Source organism: Zymoseptoria tritici, chromosome 9, assembly GCF_000219625.1.
Source record: "Zymoseptoria tritici IPO323 chromosome 9, whole genome shotgun sequence".
Classification (NCBI taxonomy): domain Eukaryota; kingdom Fungi; phylum Ascomycota; class Dothideomycetes; order Mycosphaerellales; family Mycosphaerellaceae; genus Zymoseptoria; species Zymoseptoria tritici.
Window position 1 is genome coordinate 1,523,141 of NC_018210.1, and position 14,689 is coordinate 1,537,829.

The following is a 14,689-nucleotide window of genomic DNA, read 5'->3' on the forward strand; positions in this document are numbered from 1 at the left end:
GTATTCCCGGGGTATACCAAAGAAAGACTTGCGCCCAAAGGACATTCACCTGTCGATGAGTCCCGATATGCTTCGCTCGCCGAAAGAAACGACCGACTTCACTCAAGTCCATCTCCCGTCCCCTTCCTCCTCCTCTCCATGCATCCTCTCACCCTTAATAATAGACCTTCTCCTCCCAAATCGGCGGTCTACCACCATCCCGATCCCACACAATTTTCCCCTCTTCATCCAAACTCGCACCCTCATCCGTAATCGGCACCACCTTGCCCGTCTCCTTTACTTCCCTCCGACTCACCCCCAACGCATCCCTCGGAATCCACAATAACGGCACCTCCGCTGTGATAGCAGGGTTGTAAAACGCCGTCGCCTCGGCTTGCGGCGTGTAGTGGATTCCAATCTCCTTCGGCACCAATCTCCTCATGGTGGCATAGTCAGTGTAAATGTCAGGGCGCAACCACTTGACGAAGAAGTTGGGTTTCTTGTGCGGTGCCGGACCGTCGGAAGCGGCGTCGTTGGTGGCGGTGCGAGCTTCCTTACCGGCGTACTGGTCGCCTTCGGACGTTGCGCCGGAATCGATTTCGAGGAGACGGCGTTCTTCGGCGTCGAGAGATTTTGGGAGGTAGTGGAGGAGAGGAGCCTAAATATCAGAGGGTATAAGGGTCAGCGATGTTCAGAAAGCACAGCGATACAGACTTAGACCTGCAACAGGCCGAGACACAGTCTCAGGCGCCGCAAGCCTTGCACCCTTCAAAGACTTACCATGGCAGAGTTGAGAGAGATGTGGTAAAGAGCGGTAAAGATGAGGAAGATAATCATCATGATCATGGGACCGAGAGCGCCGATGCTGGAACCGGTAGCGATTGCGAAGAGGCCTGTGAATTGAGATTAGTGGGTGTGGGCGGCCAAAGCTTCGATGGATGTACTCACCGATCAGGCACACTTCTGCAACGTAAAGACCGATGAACAAATGTCCGAGAGCGCGCGGGTAGACCAGACCCTTTGTATCGACGGCGACATTCGACACGAACAGGAGATTGTAGCGGTACGCAAAGTAGAACAGGAACAATCCCACCGCCGCGAACCCGAGGACCAAAGGCGCGACAACAGCATAGCAGATGGCGATGACGAACAAGTTGGTGTAGATCGGGAAAAGCGTACCCCAGCCAAGACCAGAGAGGTTAATCCAGCGATTGTACATCTTGCGTGGTGTGGTGTCGAGGAACTTGCCCATGAGCGTGAAGATGACCAGACCGACCAATCCGAGCATGAGGCCGGACACGACTCCAAGACCCTGGAGGATGAAGTAGCTGATGTAGAAATTCGAGGCCAATGGGATTGAGCTTGCCAGGAGAGATGTGACACTCATCGGATCCTCGACAACCTTAGAAATCGACGCCGACGCGGCAGATCCGAGAGTCGCCACGAGGAAGACTTGCACGATCTGGAAGGCAAAGTAGCTGTTCTGCACAGTCAACTCGACGGCACTGAGCGTCGGCGCGCCACCGATCCGGGCCATCAAGCGGAGAATGATGGGTAGCAGAGCCATGAGCACAGCCAGGAGGATGACAGGCAGAAGACCGGTGACTACTCCCATGATAACATCAGGGATATCGTTGAGGAAGCTCAGCCAGGGCAGTTGGCAGATCAGGTAGTTGATGTTCGAGATGGCTCCGACGATGGCAACAGGAATGGACCAGAAGATGACGAGAGCCACCACGAAGGTGATGGTGAGAATTTGGCGGATCACTCGTTCCCACCATTGGATGCGGAGATTGGACCAGATGACTTCTTCAGGCGACATTCCAACGAATCGAGGGGCCATCTGGAGAACTTGGTGGTGAGCCAGACTTTGGTATGCAGCCTGTGCTTGGGCCAGCGTTTCGAATTGTACGAAGACGGAGTTGAGCTTCTTGCCCTCTCCATTTCTGTGCGCGGCTTGACCTCTCTCGACTTCCGGAACCAACTTTTGAAGCTCGGCGCGGCACCAGTCGATGGTGTCCACTTTTTTACCGACGAGCAACTTGAGCTTGTGGGTTGGGCGGTCCTTCTGTTGCACGTATTGCGCCGCAGCACCATCATCGCCGATCGCGGCTTCGTCCGAGTTGGTACGACCTCCCTTCTTGTCCGCCTTTAGCTTGTTGGCGGTTGCAGTCTTGATGAGCTTGGTCTCTGCAGTCTCCAACTTGATCGCCGTCTTGTTCCGCTCCTCGACCTTTTCCTCTAGCTTCTTGCAATCCGTGGCCATCCACACATGTCGGACACCAGGATCGAGCATGCGGCGCAGCTTCGATTCCGACATGTAGTCCTCCGGAACTGAAGTGAACAGGACCGTGCGGGAGGAGATCCGACTGGCGTAGAGTGGAGACATGAGATATGCCTGGCGCAGGTTGATGTAGTAGATGCACTCGCGAGTGATCATGTAGATGATGAAGCTGAAGTAGAGCATAGCACATCCCGCGTGGGCGAACATCTTGTAGTAGTTGTCGGTAACGTTGGCCATGGTCAGCATATCAAGCTGCTTCAGTCCACCTCCACCGGTGATGTTGACCGGGAACAAGACAGGCCAGGTAATGGCACATCCCACCAAGCAGCACACGATGCAGATTTTGAGGAATCGCAAGAAGAGATAACCGTCGAGAGAGTGGTGGTTGAGAACGTAGGAGTCCGGAATGGCCCAGAATTGCGTGACCCAGGCGAAGAGGCCATCTTTGAGCTTGGGACTTCGATGTTCGTCGTGTAGACTGTTCACGAATGACCGGGGTTGGTAGTATCGCGGGAATCGTGTCCGTAAAAGAATGAAGAGGATGAACCACACGAGGGCGTATATTGCGACTGTGAGGGAATGAAGAGTAAGCGATGCAGATCAAAGATCTCGTTGTGACAGTCATGCTCGCATACCTGGCGCAAGAGTTGCCAACAGCGATCTGGCCGAATTGGACTCTCCACGAGCAGAGCCCACATTCTCATCGCCGGCATTGCTGCTGCATTTGTTGCCCTTCACCAAAAGTCAGTCTCCGAGGTCTAGTCTCACACGTAGGATCATTTGCGTTTCCGCCGTACCATGATGACCACACTAGGCTCCTGAAGGAGCGTAGGTGCAACAGGTTATCGCAGGGCTGATCGTAGACTGCTTCTTTGTCAATGTGTCGGTAGAGGAATGCCGCGAATGTTCAGGTTGGTCGTAGTGGGCTGGTATAGAAAGAAGAAAAGCGTGACGACCAGGAAGAAGACGTGTAGTGTCTGTGGGTGACGCACTGACGATGCAGATGCAGGCGCTCTCTGGATGGTTGCCCTGTGCTCCTGCTGGCCCTGGCCGTTGGTGTTCGCTTGCACGCGAAGGTGCAATCTAAACATCCACGGGCGCGTCGATCATTTCCGGCGGCGGCTGCAGGGGTGAACGACTGGAGAGGCGAGACTTCGGTTGTCCAGTTGAAATATTGTCTTGAAGACCGATCTTGAGGACCGAAGCGTCAAGACAGATGTCAAGTCCATCGTGTCTTCTGTCAAGTCTCAGCTCGCACCACGCACGAACCAGTTTGCCTCGTCCCACCATCCCAGTCGCAGTGTCGCACTCATATCCCAGCGATTAATAAACATCACGCCAGCCTGGTGCATCTACGAACCTTGCTGGAAAACTTGGAACTCAATCAAGCCACAGGGCTGCGTGGCGTCAGCCTCACGAAACGGTCGGCCGAGCAGCCCGTACTCTCGCATGATGAGAAAATCACCGTCGACCAAGGAATCGAGTACGATGATGCTTGAGCATCTCGGGGAGGCTGTGTGCTTTTCCATCCAGCGTACAGAATGATCAAAGTGTCAGCATCGTGCCCTGACTCCGAGCAGGTTTTATCCTGGTCGAGTCTTCATATCTAAAGATCTGAACCTTGCTGGCTGTCAGTAGTGCAAAGGCTATCTGTGTTCGAAGAGAATCAGAGATCAGACAAGCGAGTTTAAATGCTGAAGATCAAGAAAGAGCAGACATGTATCAAGTCAAGGTCTCTCCGATCTGTCGAGGACCAATGGATCTCGCCAAGCGAAACAGAAGTGAACCATGGGCGGCGCGGCTATATTTGACGCTGGAGTCTTGTTGGATGACCAAAACACTTCTCGCAACAACTCTCAAGAGGTAGGATATCCAACACATCACTTGTCCGGAATTCAGAGGCTGTACTGGAAATCCATGTCCTCTCGCGGCCCATCTACTGTAGCAGTACATATATACACTTACTGTCATATTCTGCTTCAACAACTCCAAACCCCAACAACACCATCCCTCCTCCCCTCAATCATATACCCATCCCGAATCTTCACCCTCTCCACCACCGCCGGCCTCGACCCATCCTCCTCCGCCATCGCACCCGCGCCACAGTCCCACTGCCTCCCATCCGTCTTATCATACACCTTAACCACATCCTCACCCGCGGCCGCCACGATTCTCCGCGCGTCGAATTGCATACTGGTGATAGGACTGTCGTACGCGAAGGCGTCGTGGATGTTGCCTGTTCGGAGATCCCATATCTGTTTATCGTGTTAGCATTGACTCCACATCACATGGTGGGAGAGTGTATAGGAGGCATGTAGACTCACCCGTATACTCCGATCCCGACTCCCCGTCACGAGATAGACATCATCGAACTGCAATGCCGTGACGGGACCCGTATGCCCCACCAGACTCCGATGCACCATTCCCGACCGCAAATCCCACAGTCGTACCATTCCATCCGCAGTGCCACATGCCAGTGCCGTTTCGAATACCTGCAACGCACCGATAAAGTCCGACTCTGCACTTTGCAGTCTGCCACCCGTAGGACGCCACCATCCTCCTGCATCGACGGTGGTGCTCGACCCGGCGGTGTTGACGCTCGGAGCAGCGGAGGTGTTGAGCGTAGCAGCTTGTGCGGCGGCCCAGAGCACGTCGAGTGTTTGCACGCAGCGGCCTTTTTCGAGGTCCCATTGTCGGAGAGTCTTGTCCGCGGAGCCTGAGACCAGAGTTGAGCCGCGAAAGTTGAGGGCTGTGATTTCCGCGACGTGGGCGGAGAGGGTGTACATGTGGCAGTCTTTCATTGCGTCGCCTCCGGCTTGGTGGTCGGGTTGGAGTGGAGTTGGGGAGCTGGGTTCCGTGAAGAGTTGGTCATCTTCGCCTTCTTCTTCTGGTACTTTCGTGCTGATATTACTGCTGTTGTTAACTTGAGGGTTGTATTCGGCTTGGCTGAGGTCCCATAGGCGAATACTGGCGTCCATGGATCCGGTCGCTACCAGGCTATCCTCAACTTGTAAGCACCTCACGCTAGAGAGATGCCCCTCGAGCATGCCCATACAGCGGCCAGCGTTGAGGTCCCACACTCGGACGGTATCATCGAGTGCAGCAGTCACTGCAATACCGAATGGAGCATCGAAGTCCAGAGCCGTAATAACATCCGTATGAGCCTGCAATTCTCGTATCCGACTCCCAGGCTCCATGTGCTCGTGCAAGACAGGCATGCTGCTGACTCTCCTCGATGTCTTCTTCCGCTTCGCCTTCGGAGTCGTTGGCGGCGGCTCCTTCACCTTTGGTAGCTGCTCGTATATGCTTTCCGACATGAACGAATCTGCCTCCTCCAACCCAGCATCTTTCTCCTCCGTGACAGGCGCCAGTGCGGGACTGCTATGGGCGGCCAGAATCGCCTCATCCGCCAATTGCTCTTGCAACGTCTCAAACCGTTCCGTCACCTCCCCCAACTCCGTGTCCAGCTCGCGCTCTTCATCCTCTAGACCTGCCAGCCTCTCCAATATGACTTTCCGCATGGTGTTCAGATTCGCAATCTTGTTATCAATCTCTCGAATCTCGCTCGCACACATCGTCTTTCGAATGCCCATCATCTCAACCCGATGTCCCAGCCGATCTTTCTCTTTTCGTAGCTTCTGCAGCTTCGGCGGCCCACTACGCTCCTCTTCCACGCCCTCCAACAATTTCTGATTCCGACTGCCATGACGCGAATGTCGTTTCCTCCTCACTGCTTTATCCGCTGCTGCGTCGTCTTCGGGTAAGCTGGCGCGAAAGCCCTCGAGTAGACTGAATGGAGAGTTCGTCTGCGGGATGTTTCGCAAAAGATCGTCCGGGAGATATGTCAACGCTCGGTGTTCGATTTCGTGGGTGTTGAAGTTGGAGCGTATGAGCTCGCGTGGGTTGGCTTTGGCAAAGGAGAAGACGCTGCGTTGGATCATGGGTCGTTTCGAGAGGCGGTGGACGGAGGAGAGAGCACTGCGGTAGTGGTCCTGTCCTGGTGCATCGTGGCTGGATGTGAAGGGAGAGGTGATGAGGGAGGAGGCTGTTGCTTGTACTGTTCGGGAGAAGGCTTCGATTTGTCGAGTCTGTTCGATATTTGATCAGCGGGGCATGTTGTTGTAACAATGCATTGGACTGACGGGTAAAAGTGATTCCTCGCCTCCAGATGATCCAGGCCTGCCTGATCTCCTCTGAGGCGAGTGGCTACGTCCTCGCGGGGAGGCCATGTCGATCGGAGGGTTGAGATTGTTATGATGATGGTCGCATCGTCGTCATTAAGGCACAATTTCGTTGTACTTTGAGTGTCTCGATCGGTGTATTCAATGGTGCTGTGGTGCCGGGTTATCTCTTTGCAAGTTCTCGTCTGTGTTGTTCTCGATGCTGTCACAAGCAAAGCAATGAAGCTCTCACGAGACATTCACGACATCCTGGAAGTCGACCGCCAAGTCTGCCAGGATCACAAGCCACTCCACTCCAACCCCGGCTACGCCATACAATACTCCGAGCCGATCTCGGACTCTGACACAAACATGCCATTGGACACTGTCCATACTCTCTGACCCTCCTCCTGCTGCACCACCTGCAGCCATGGACTCCGCCATCGACCTCTCCAATCCAGAGAAAGCCCTCTCCCTCGAACACATCCGTTTCCAGCTCATCCGCCTCGAAGACACCGTCATCTACAACCTCATCGAACGAGCTCAATTCACCCTCTACACCACAATCTACACACCTGGAGCGATTCCCCTCCCTGGCTCAGAACTCAGCTTCTCGGACTGGGTCCTCCGCGAGCAAGAACGTGTCCAAAGTCGGATCCGCCGCTACCAATCCCCAGACGAGTACCCATTCTTCGAAGACGCCCTAGAAGAACCCATCCTCCCACCAATCGAATACCCAAAAATCCTCTGGAAGAACGACGTCAATCTCAACAGCGAGCTGAAGAAGCGATATGTCGAGAGCATACTCCCAGGCGTGTGCCACCAACCGGTACGAGAAGAGCGGACGCGTGAAGCGCAAGAGAACTATGGCTCTGCAGCCACCGCCGACGTGACGGCTCTACAATCCCTCTCTCGCCGGATACACTTTGGCAAATTCGTGGCGGAAAGCAAGTTTCGCGAGAAGCCTGAGGTGTTTGTCAAGTTGATCAAGGCGGCGGATCGCAAGGGGATCGATGAAGCGATCACAAACGCGGCGGTGGAGAAGAAGGTGTTGGAGAGGTTGAGGCAGAAGGCGGAGATGTATGGAACTGATCCAAACATGGATGCGGAGAAGCCGAGGAAGATCAATGTGGATGGTGTGGTGGCCATGTATCGCGATCATGTGATTCCCCTGACGAAGGTGGTTGAGGTGGAGTATCTCATGCAGAGACTCAAGGGGACGGAGTGGGAATGAGGGATACGATTTACGACGACTTTGAGATCTTGCGGCATCAATGGTTGGATCTACTGGAAGTGTTTTGGAGGCGATGTGCACAATTTGGCGGCGTTTTGCCTCCCGTGTACCTGCTCGAACTGCACACTCCAGGCCACCAAGGTGGGTTGTGCAGTGCAGCTTGAGCTTGATCATGGAGGTATGAGATCTACTGCTTGGGACATATGGGGATCATCTTGCGGCGCCTAGGCCTGTGTGGCGCCAGGGCTTTGCAGAGCTCAGGCTCGGATACGAAACGTTACTTCATGGTGAGTCTCAATTTCTCATTCGATTCGATCTTGTAACCCTGGTTTCTCCAACGTCTGTGAGGCGTTATGCGGGCCTTTCTTCGCATGACCGCATGAAGTCCCGGAATGGTGAAGAGAACGTTGCACCTTTTTCGCCGCGTATGTTCCCTCTCTCCTCGCTGCCTACCAAGACCGCCACTTCGACCTCATCAGTGTTCCGCCTCGAGCTGATCGACACTCCTGTATCTCCTGCTGCATGATCTTGAACCTCGAACGCATCTGTTGTGCCTCAGCTCTCTTCAACATGGTCCGGAGCAGCTCGCCCATTGTCATCGCGTCCGCCCAACGGCCGTCACCCACCCATGTTGTCCACCAACTGTCTGCAGGAGGCGTATAGTACACCCCCCATATATCGCCCGTCCAGCTCAACGGCTGAACGACCAACATCCGCTGCCAGCTGCTTTTCCGATCTTTCTGCTGCAACTCTTTCATTCGATCGAGGGTCCTGAATCCAACGTCGACATCCAAAACAGATTCGGATGACGATGTGCGTCGCACGCCCACGTGCGTGGAGTTGAGACCGATGGACTGCTTGATGTCTTGCGCGAGAAAGAGGGAGTTGACTTGGGGCTTGCCAGGATCTTCTCCTCTGACTGCGGTGTTGCGCTTGACACGGAAAAAAAGCTTTTCCTGAAGAGACGGCGAGCTGGTGATGGTGTTGTTGAAGTCTCTCGATACTCTCTGGCTGAGGAGCAGGGTTCGCATGTCGACGTCGAGCAGAATCAGCTCGAGCAGCTCTGCGGTTCCGAAGACGTTGGATGCGGCGGAGGTCATGGATGTGCTTGTTGGTGAAGGCTGCATCGTCGGGCTTGGTGGTGCAGCATCCATGGTCGGAGCACTTCTCTTGTTCATGTTGATGTTTGAAGGTTGATGTTGGTGAGTAGGAGAGAAACGTTAGAAAGGCAAGTCGTCACTGTCGTCACTGGAGCTTCTTCTCAGGCACCTCTCACATGTCATTTGGAAATATTGAGCTCCGTTTGTCAGCTACCAGTTTTCAACCTTAGTCTCTTGCCATGTGTCGCTACCGACTCTAGTCGCCATTCTGCTCCAAACCTGCCTCACTCCTGCCGCTGAGCACTGCCTCATGCCAACATCGCCCTCTCAAAGCAACGAAACCGCACTCACTTCAAACTCCTGATGAACTTATCAGGCTTCGTCTTCGGACCGCCCGCTTTCACCTCCCACGGATTCGCCGCCTTCCTCTCCGCCCTCTCCAACAAGGTCCTCACCAGCTCGTCCATCGTCACAGCTTGACGCCAGTTTCCCCATCCCACCGCCGTCGTCCACCTGCTCGTCTCATCAAAAGCATAACTAAGATGCCACACATCCTCACTCACACTCGTCGGCTGAACAATCAGCATCCTCCGCCAGCTTCCTTCCCAATCGGTCTCTTCCAGTTGCTTCAGTCGCGCGAGAGTGTCGAAAATGATGTCGATGTCCAGATACCATCGGTCTTCGGCGCGCCGTTTCTGGTGGATTCGGGCAAAGTTCAGGCCGATGCGGGAGCGTGTTCCAGGTGCGCAGAGGAGTTTGTTGATGAAGTAGGGCGAGCCGAAGACTTTGCGGTTCCCGTTGGCGGGACGAATGCGGAAGAAAAGAGTTTCTTGGAGAGCCTTAGAGCCTGTGATGGTCTCAACGAATAGTTTGGAGACTCGTTGGCTGAGGAGGAGGGTGCGCATGTCGTTGACGTTGAGAAGGATCTGCTCGAGGATCTCGGTGGTTTCGAACAGGCGTTCCGCAGCTGACCTGATCGGTGCCGGCGGGCTCGGTGTGCCTTCTGAGACAAGTTCCATTATTGATGTCGTTCCCAGGGAAGGCGAGTGTACCATACGGACCAGCGCAATGTACCACGCGGTACGTGTGAGTATGTCAGAGTGTGTTCGAGATTCGTCTGCGAATGCTGCCGAATCTTAGTTTTGTTAGCAGGCTTTCATTCACTCGCAAACGACTTGCCAAAGCGTCAAACTTTATTTCATCAGATTAAGAAACATCCAAATTCCATAAATTGTATTCGTGGCTTCGTTGCGTAAAGTCAATCTGAGTCAAAGCAGTGGTATCAAGCGCTCCAAAACATGTCCTCCCGCGATCGGTGGGCAACTTCAATCATCCACCTCGATGGTCCGCCCTCCAAGCACATTCAAGCACATTCGCGACCTTGCGGAACATCTCCCAAGGGTACAAGGCTTGTAGGGCCCGAAATCGTCGCCTTTGTCAACTCCCGTCTGATTCTGTACATTATCGTATTGTCTGCGCGTCGCTGACCCTCGTGCTCTTTGTTGTTTAGGAGAGCAAGGCTAAGTTCCAGTGTAATTCGGGTTTACTGGTGCATGGTGATTAGTGACCGTGGCAGTCTCTGGTCTGTTCTCGAGATCTACCGCAGGCGTTGTCGTAGCGCCGCGCGCGGAACGACCTGATGAGTGTCGACGCCAACCCGCGAGGCCGATAAAGACTGCAGTGACGCAGAAGAGGACGCTGAACCAGTCAGCAACATGGAAGTACACCACAACCTCATCTCACTTACAACTGTATTACGCTGAACGCGATCGCCGCCTGAAACACTCCCTGGTAGTCGCTGTAGATCGACCTCTTCTCCGGACTTCTTCGGTCGATGTTGTAATAGTTTCGGGACCGTCGTGATCCTCCTACGAGATCCGCGTAGAGTCCTGCGAGGGCTGCCCAGGTCGCAAGCCAGAAAACCACGGCGAGGAGTTCGAGCGCCACGATGGCCATCCAATGATAGGCTCTGGGAACGGCATGGACGGCGACGAGGTAGTAGGTGAGGATGATGATGCTGAAGAGGGACTAGAGGATGTTAGTACAGACAGAACGTGGGTGATGGAAAATGCTCACCGTAAAGACGGCGAAAGCATGTGCGTCGAAGGAGGCGACATCGACGTTGGCGGCTGAGAGACCGAGGACAATGACTGAGAGTACAAGCTGTACAATCCTGATCGGCCAGATGAACTTTGGAAGCTGGAGATGGTGGTCGTGCGACATCTTGACCGTGTTCCTGCAATTCCTTTCTTGTGGTATGAGGGCAGATGTGGGTGAGCGGCTGGAAAAAAAAAACTGGGCTTGGTTACCAAAAGGGAGCTCTTAGTAGTATTAGAGTGACGTCCCGCAAGCCACCAAATATACGACAAAGAGGTGACGCCTCATGCCATGCTGAGCTTGGATCATCCTCTTGTAGGCCAAGGAACAGCAGTGGTGACCGCGTGACTGACGATCGGTGTTGCACAGCAAACATCGCTCGGCTTTGCTTCAGATCGATTGGTTCGTAGGCTGCCCAGTGGTGGCCAAGTTCTTCAGTTGCCAGCAGTGCATGTAGGATGGCGTGGCTGTCGCAGAGAGCCTACCTTACCTTGCGATTCTGCAGGCGAAGCGTTTCTTGGTTTTCTTGGTATTTGACGTACTTTCGTGGCTGACGATCATATGAGTCCGGGATCCTGGCAAGCCGCAGCAATCTTCCAGGCTTGCGTGCCAGAAATGATTCATCATCACAACAAGCACGATAGCTTATCGGAAGTGTCAGCACACTGTCGCAAGTGCCAGGGCGCCACATTCTCGCATGAGCGCTTCCGATGCCAGCGACCGTGGATGCGGTGTGACTTTCTTGTGTCGTCGCGAATACGAGAGGAGCTTGGTCAGGCCACCCTCAACAAGCGACAGCGGGAAGGGGATGCATTCCTCCCGCGCGGAAATCCGGAACAGTCATGAGCCATCGATGGATGTCTTCGCTGGCTGTCAACGGGGCCGAGCGACCGAGATGCTGTCTCGTTCGAGATGTTATGGAAGATGGGGTTCCGATGGCTCGAGTCCGCAGCAGATAACAGAATGGCTTAGTCAACCTAGCGTGCCTGCCCTTCCAACCCGTCTCTTGAAGCAACGACATCTCTCCGAGAGGCTCGGTACCTTACCGCCTTTATAGAGATGCTCGAGTCCACAGACGGTCGACCGCTCGGGACACGCACGATAAACCGGGTGGCATTTCGACACACTCTCCGCCCTGACATTCTATCTAGCTCGGCACCTGAGTCGGCTCCAGCCCAGCATCCGCCATCTCAGCATCCGCCATCTGAGCGTCATTCACCATCGCAGCGACTGCCCGCCCAGATATTGCCGCTCCAGCAGGACGGCCCTGTAATTCCGCATTCAGCTGCCTCGCAGCTCCATCATCTCCACTCGTCCACGACGGATCCATGCACATCCCCATCTTGTACTCATCCTCCAAATACTCCAACGTGTAAGTCTCTGAACCCTCGACATTCCTCCCAGTTCTGGCCATCTGAATGAACTGCCTCAATTTCGGCTGTAGATTCCCGACATCGTCTTTCAACCTCTTCTTCAACTCCTCAAGAGTCAGTCTGTCGTGGGGGACGAACTTCGTGCAACCCTCGATCAATTGGAGAAGCGTCTCGCTATAATATTTCACCATGAACTGGTTTCTGCTATTGTAATCCTTGCCGTCGAGGAAGTCCGGCTCGTAGTTGGCCGTGGGCCGGTCGATGCCGCTGGCGAGGTGCCACATCATGCGGCCGACGGCGAAGACGTTGGTGTAATCGAGAAGGGGCCATGCATGGACAAAGTCCATGCCGTGTGCGTTCGTGTAGGATGACTGCTCGGGGGCGCGGTACGGCTTTGTTCCAGCTCCGCTGTTGTAAAGTCGAGGATTGAACGGATCGCTGGCCGAGGTCTCGAAGGCGAGACCAAAGTCGCCGAGTTTGGGAACGGGATAGTTTGGGAATGAGTTTGGGTCGGCGGTGTCGAGGAAGACGTTGTTAGCCTTGATGTCGCGGTGGACGATTTGCAACCACTTCGGATCAGTCGTTTCAAGATCTCCCTGCCGCATGATCAGGCAAGCGTCGACCATTCTGTCGAAGATCATCCAAAGAGCGGGTTCGGTAATGGGTTGTTGTTCGTCTAATGTTGCACGTCTCTTTGGCGAGTGGTAAGAGTTTATGACAGACTGCAGATCGGCGTGCGGGCCTGGTCGACATTAGCCATGATGGAGACAAAGATTCAAGATTGCCAGAGACGACTCACAGTATTGCATGTAAATGCGCACCATCAGGTGCTCCATAATCTGCGCCCATTTTCGCACTGTCGGAAACGATTGTGGGCGAGCATCAGCACACTTCTTCTGGAGGTAGTACTCCATCGACACCCGATCATCGAACTTCATGGCGTCGCCATACCAGTCTCTGCCGCCGGTGAAATGCTGCTCGTTCATGATCTGATCCTTACGGACGAGTTTCTATTCCAACCTCACTCAGTCAACGATCTGTTCGGTCTCCTTGTCAGCCAGCACAACTTACGTCGATAACGATGTTTTGCTCATTGAGTTGCACCCACAAAGTGGTGTCACCCATATTGTGGCCCAAAGTCTTCTTCCACTGCCATTTTCCTCGAGAGGAGTCCAAGTCGGTCGAGTCCTGCATATACGCCTTGCGCAACATTTCCGTCCTCCCTTTCGCATCGTATGGCTTCTTGTCGAACTGGTCCCACCTCTCCCTCCTTCTGAGTTCCATTTCGAGAATGTTCCTGGTAGCTGTGATATGCTGGTTCTTCGCCTCCTCGTGCCTAAGCTCCTGCAAAACTCCCCTTTGTGTTATGGGTGAGAAATTGTGAGATTTGAGAAAAGTGTCCAGGCTAGTGAGGCACTGCAAAAACGTCGTGTGTAGGAGCAAATATTCTCTAAACATGGCCGTCCATGTTCTCAGATCCTCCAGTTGCAGGTCTGAAGCTTTGCCGGTGTTGTACGGCGAGCGGCTGACGAGCGAATGTTGTTGGAGGAACTCTTGCTGGCACTTGTAATAGTTTGTCACGAATTTGCGGTACTCGAATTGATCCTTGCCTGATCTTTTGCTGATCTCTTTCTTGATCTCGTTCCTGAGCTCGTCTTGGACTCTCAGTCTTTCCGCGTCTAGACATGTCAGTCTTTCATGGCAGTCTATCGTCCTACAAGCCATGGGAACTCACTGCCGGGTCCTTCGACTGGTAGCCGGAATTTCAGCTCGAACTTGATGACAGCTTCGGCTGAGTCCGTCATTTAGATTAGGCGTACTGAGTATGAAGATCGAATGGTCTGTTGCGTTGCACGAGCGGCACCGAAGTCTTCGAGTTGCCTGCATGCCGCATTCGGACACAATAAGACGTATGTCGAAGATTCATTGTGCACATTCTCGAAGGTGGGCCAATGAAGGGGTTTATTCGGATCTTTGTTTTGACAAAGAAACTATTAAAGGAGCCGCTGCATACAACTCACCGTAGGCCCGATGTGCGGACTCGGACGTTTTCGTGGTGTGTCAAGAGAATGGCAATTGTGAGCTGGACAGAAGACTGCTTACCTTGACCATCATGGCGAAAGCAGTCCATATCAAATGAACCGCAGTGAGACTCACCTTAGCAACGCTGACGTCCCAAACCATCTCGGTCAACACCACTGAGATGTATGCATGCGACACGTTGATCGTGCACTTGGTGTCGCGGATGAAGCGATTGCTATGCGCCGTGGGAGGTGAACCGGCGCGTTCTCGAATGTCGTCAGATGCGATCCGAGTGTCGCGATGTGATGTTTGGGAACCTTGGTGGCTCAACGCCGGCGCGGGTCGGATTTCGCGCAAACAAATTTGGCTCCTTTCATGGGAGCATTCTGTTTGGCCAATTTATTGTCAGGATGACAGCTTGCCATGCCATGTCGTCGATT

General features: G+C 54.0%; 5 protein-coding genes across 5 annotated transcripts; 1 reads left to right on the forward strand and 4 right to left on the reverse strand.

Moving 5' to 3' along the window:
- Positions 1 to 154: 154 nt before the first annotated feature.
- MYCGRDRAFT_47614 (uncharacterized protein) lies at positions 155 to 2,938 on the reverse strand (the record flags this gene model as incomplete). Its single annotated transcript, XM_003849595.1, has 4 exons — positions 155 to 637; positions 760 to 872; positions 928 to 2,832; positions 2,899 to 2,938. Coding segments are annotated over 4 exons (2,541 nt in total), but the record flags the coding sequence as incomplete, so codon positions are not given.
- A 1,304-nt stretch (positions 2,939 to 4,242) lies between these two features.
- Positions 4,243 to 6,651, reverse strand: MYCGRDRAFT_75752 (uncharacterized protein; the record flags this gene model as incomplete). The annotated part of the gene is made up of 3 exons (XM_003849594.1): positions 4,243 to 4,518; positions 4,588 to 6,351; positions 6,406 to 6,651. The coding sequence occupies 3 exons, from the start codon at positions 6,490 to 6,492 to the stop codon at positions 4,243 to 4,245; spliced, it is 2,127 nt and encodes a 708-aa protein (XP_003849642.1).
- Positions 6,652 to 6,842: 191 nt separating this feature from the next.
- MYCGRDRAFT_75755 (uncharacterized protein) lies at positions 6,843 to 7,657 on the forward strand (the record flags this gene model as incomplete). The annotated part of the gene is made up of 1 exon (XM_003849424.1): positions 6,843 to 7,657. The coding sequence occupies one exon, from the start codon at positions 6,854 to 6,856 to the stop codon at positions 7,655 to 7,657; it is 804 nt and encodes a 267-aa protein (XP_003849472.1).
- Positions 7,658 to 10,354: 2,697 nt separating this feature from the next.
- Positions 10,355 to 10,980, reverse strand: MYCGRDRAFT_95857 (uncharacterized protein; the record flags this gene model as incomplete). Its single annotated transcript, XM_003849593.1, has 3 exons — positions 10,355 to 10,432; positions 10,505 to 10,582; positions 10,834 to 10,980. The coding sequence occupies 3 exons, from the start codon at positions 10,978 to 10,980 to the stop codon at positions 10,355 to 10,357; spliced, it is 303 nt and encodes a 100-aa protein (XP_003849641.1).
- A 1,021-nt stretch (positions 10,981 to 12,001) lies between these two features.
- Positions 12,002 to 14,032, reverse strand: MYCGRDRAFT_95858 (uncharacterized protein; the record flags this gene model as incomplete). The annotated part of the gene is made up of 4 exons (XM_003849592.1): positions 12,002 to 12,969; positions 13,027 to 13,237; positions 13,299 to 13,906; positions 13,963 to 14,032. 4 exons carry the CDS (start codon positions 14,030 to 14,032, stop codon positions 12,002 to 12,004), a joined length of 1,857 nt encoding a protein of 618 aa, XP_003849640.1.
- Positions 14,033 to 14,689: the final 657 nt, after the last annotated feature.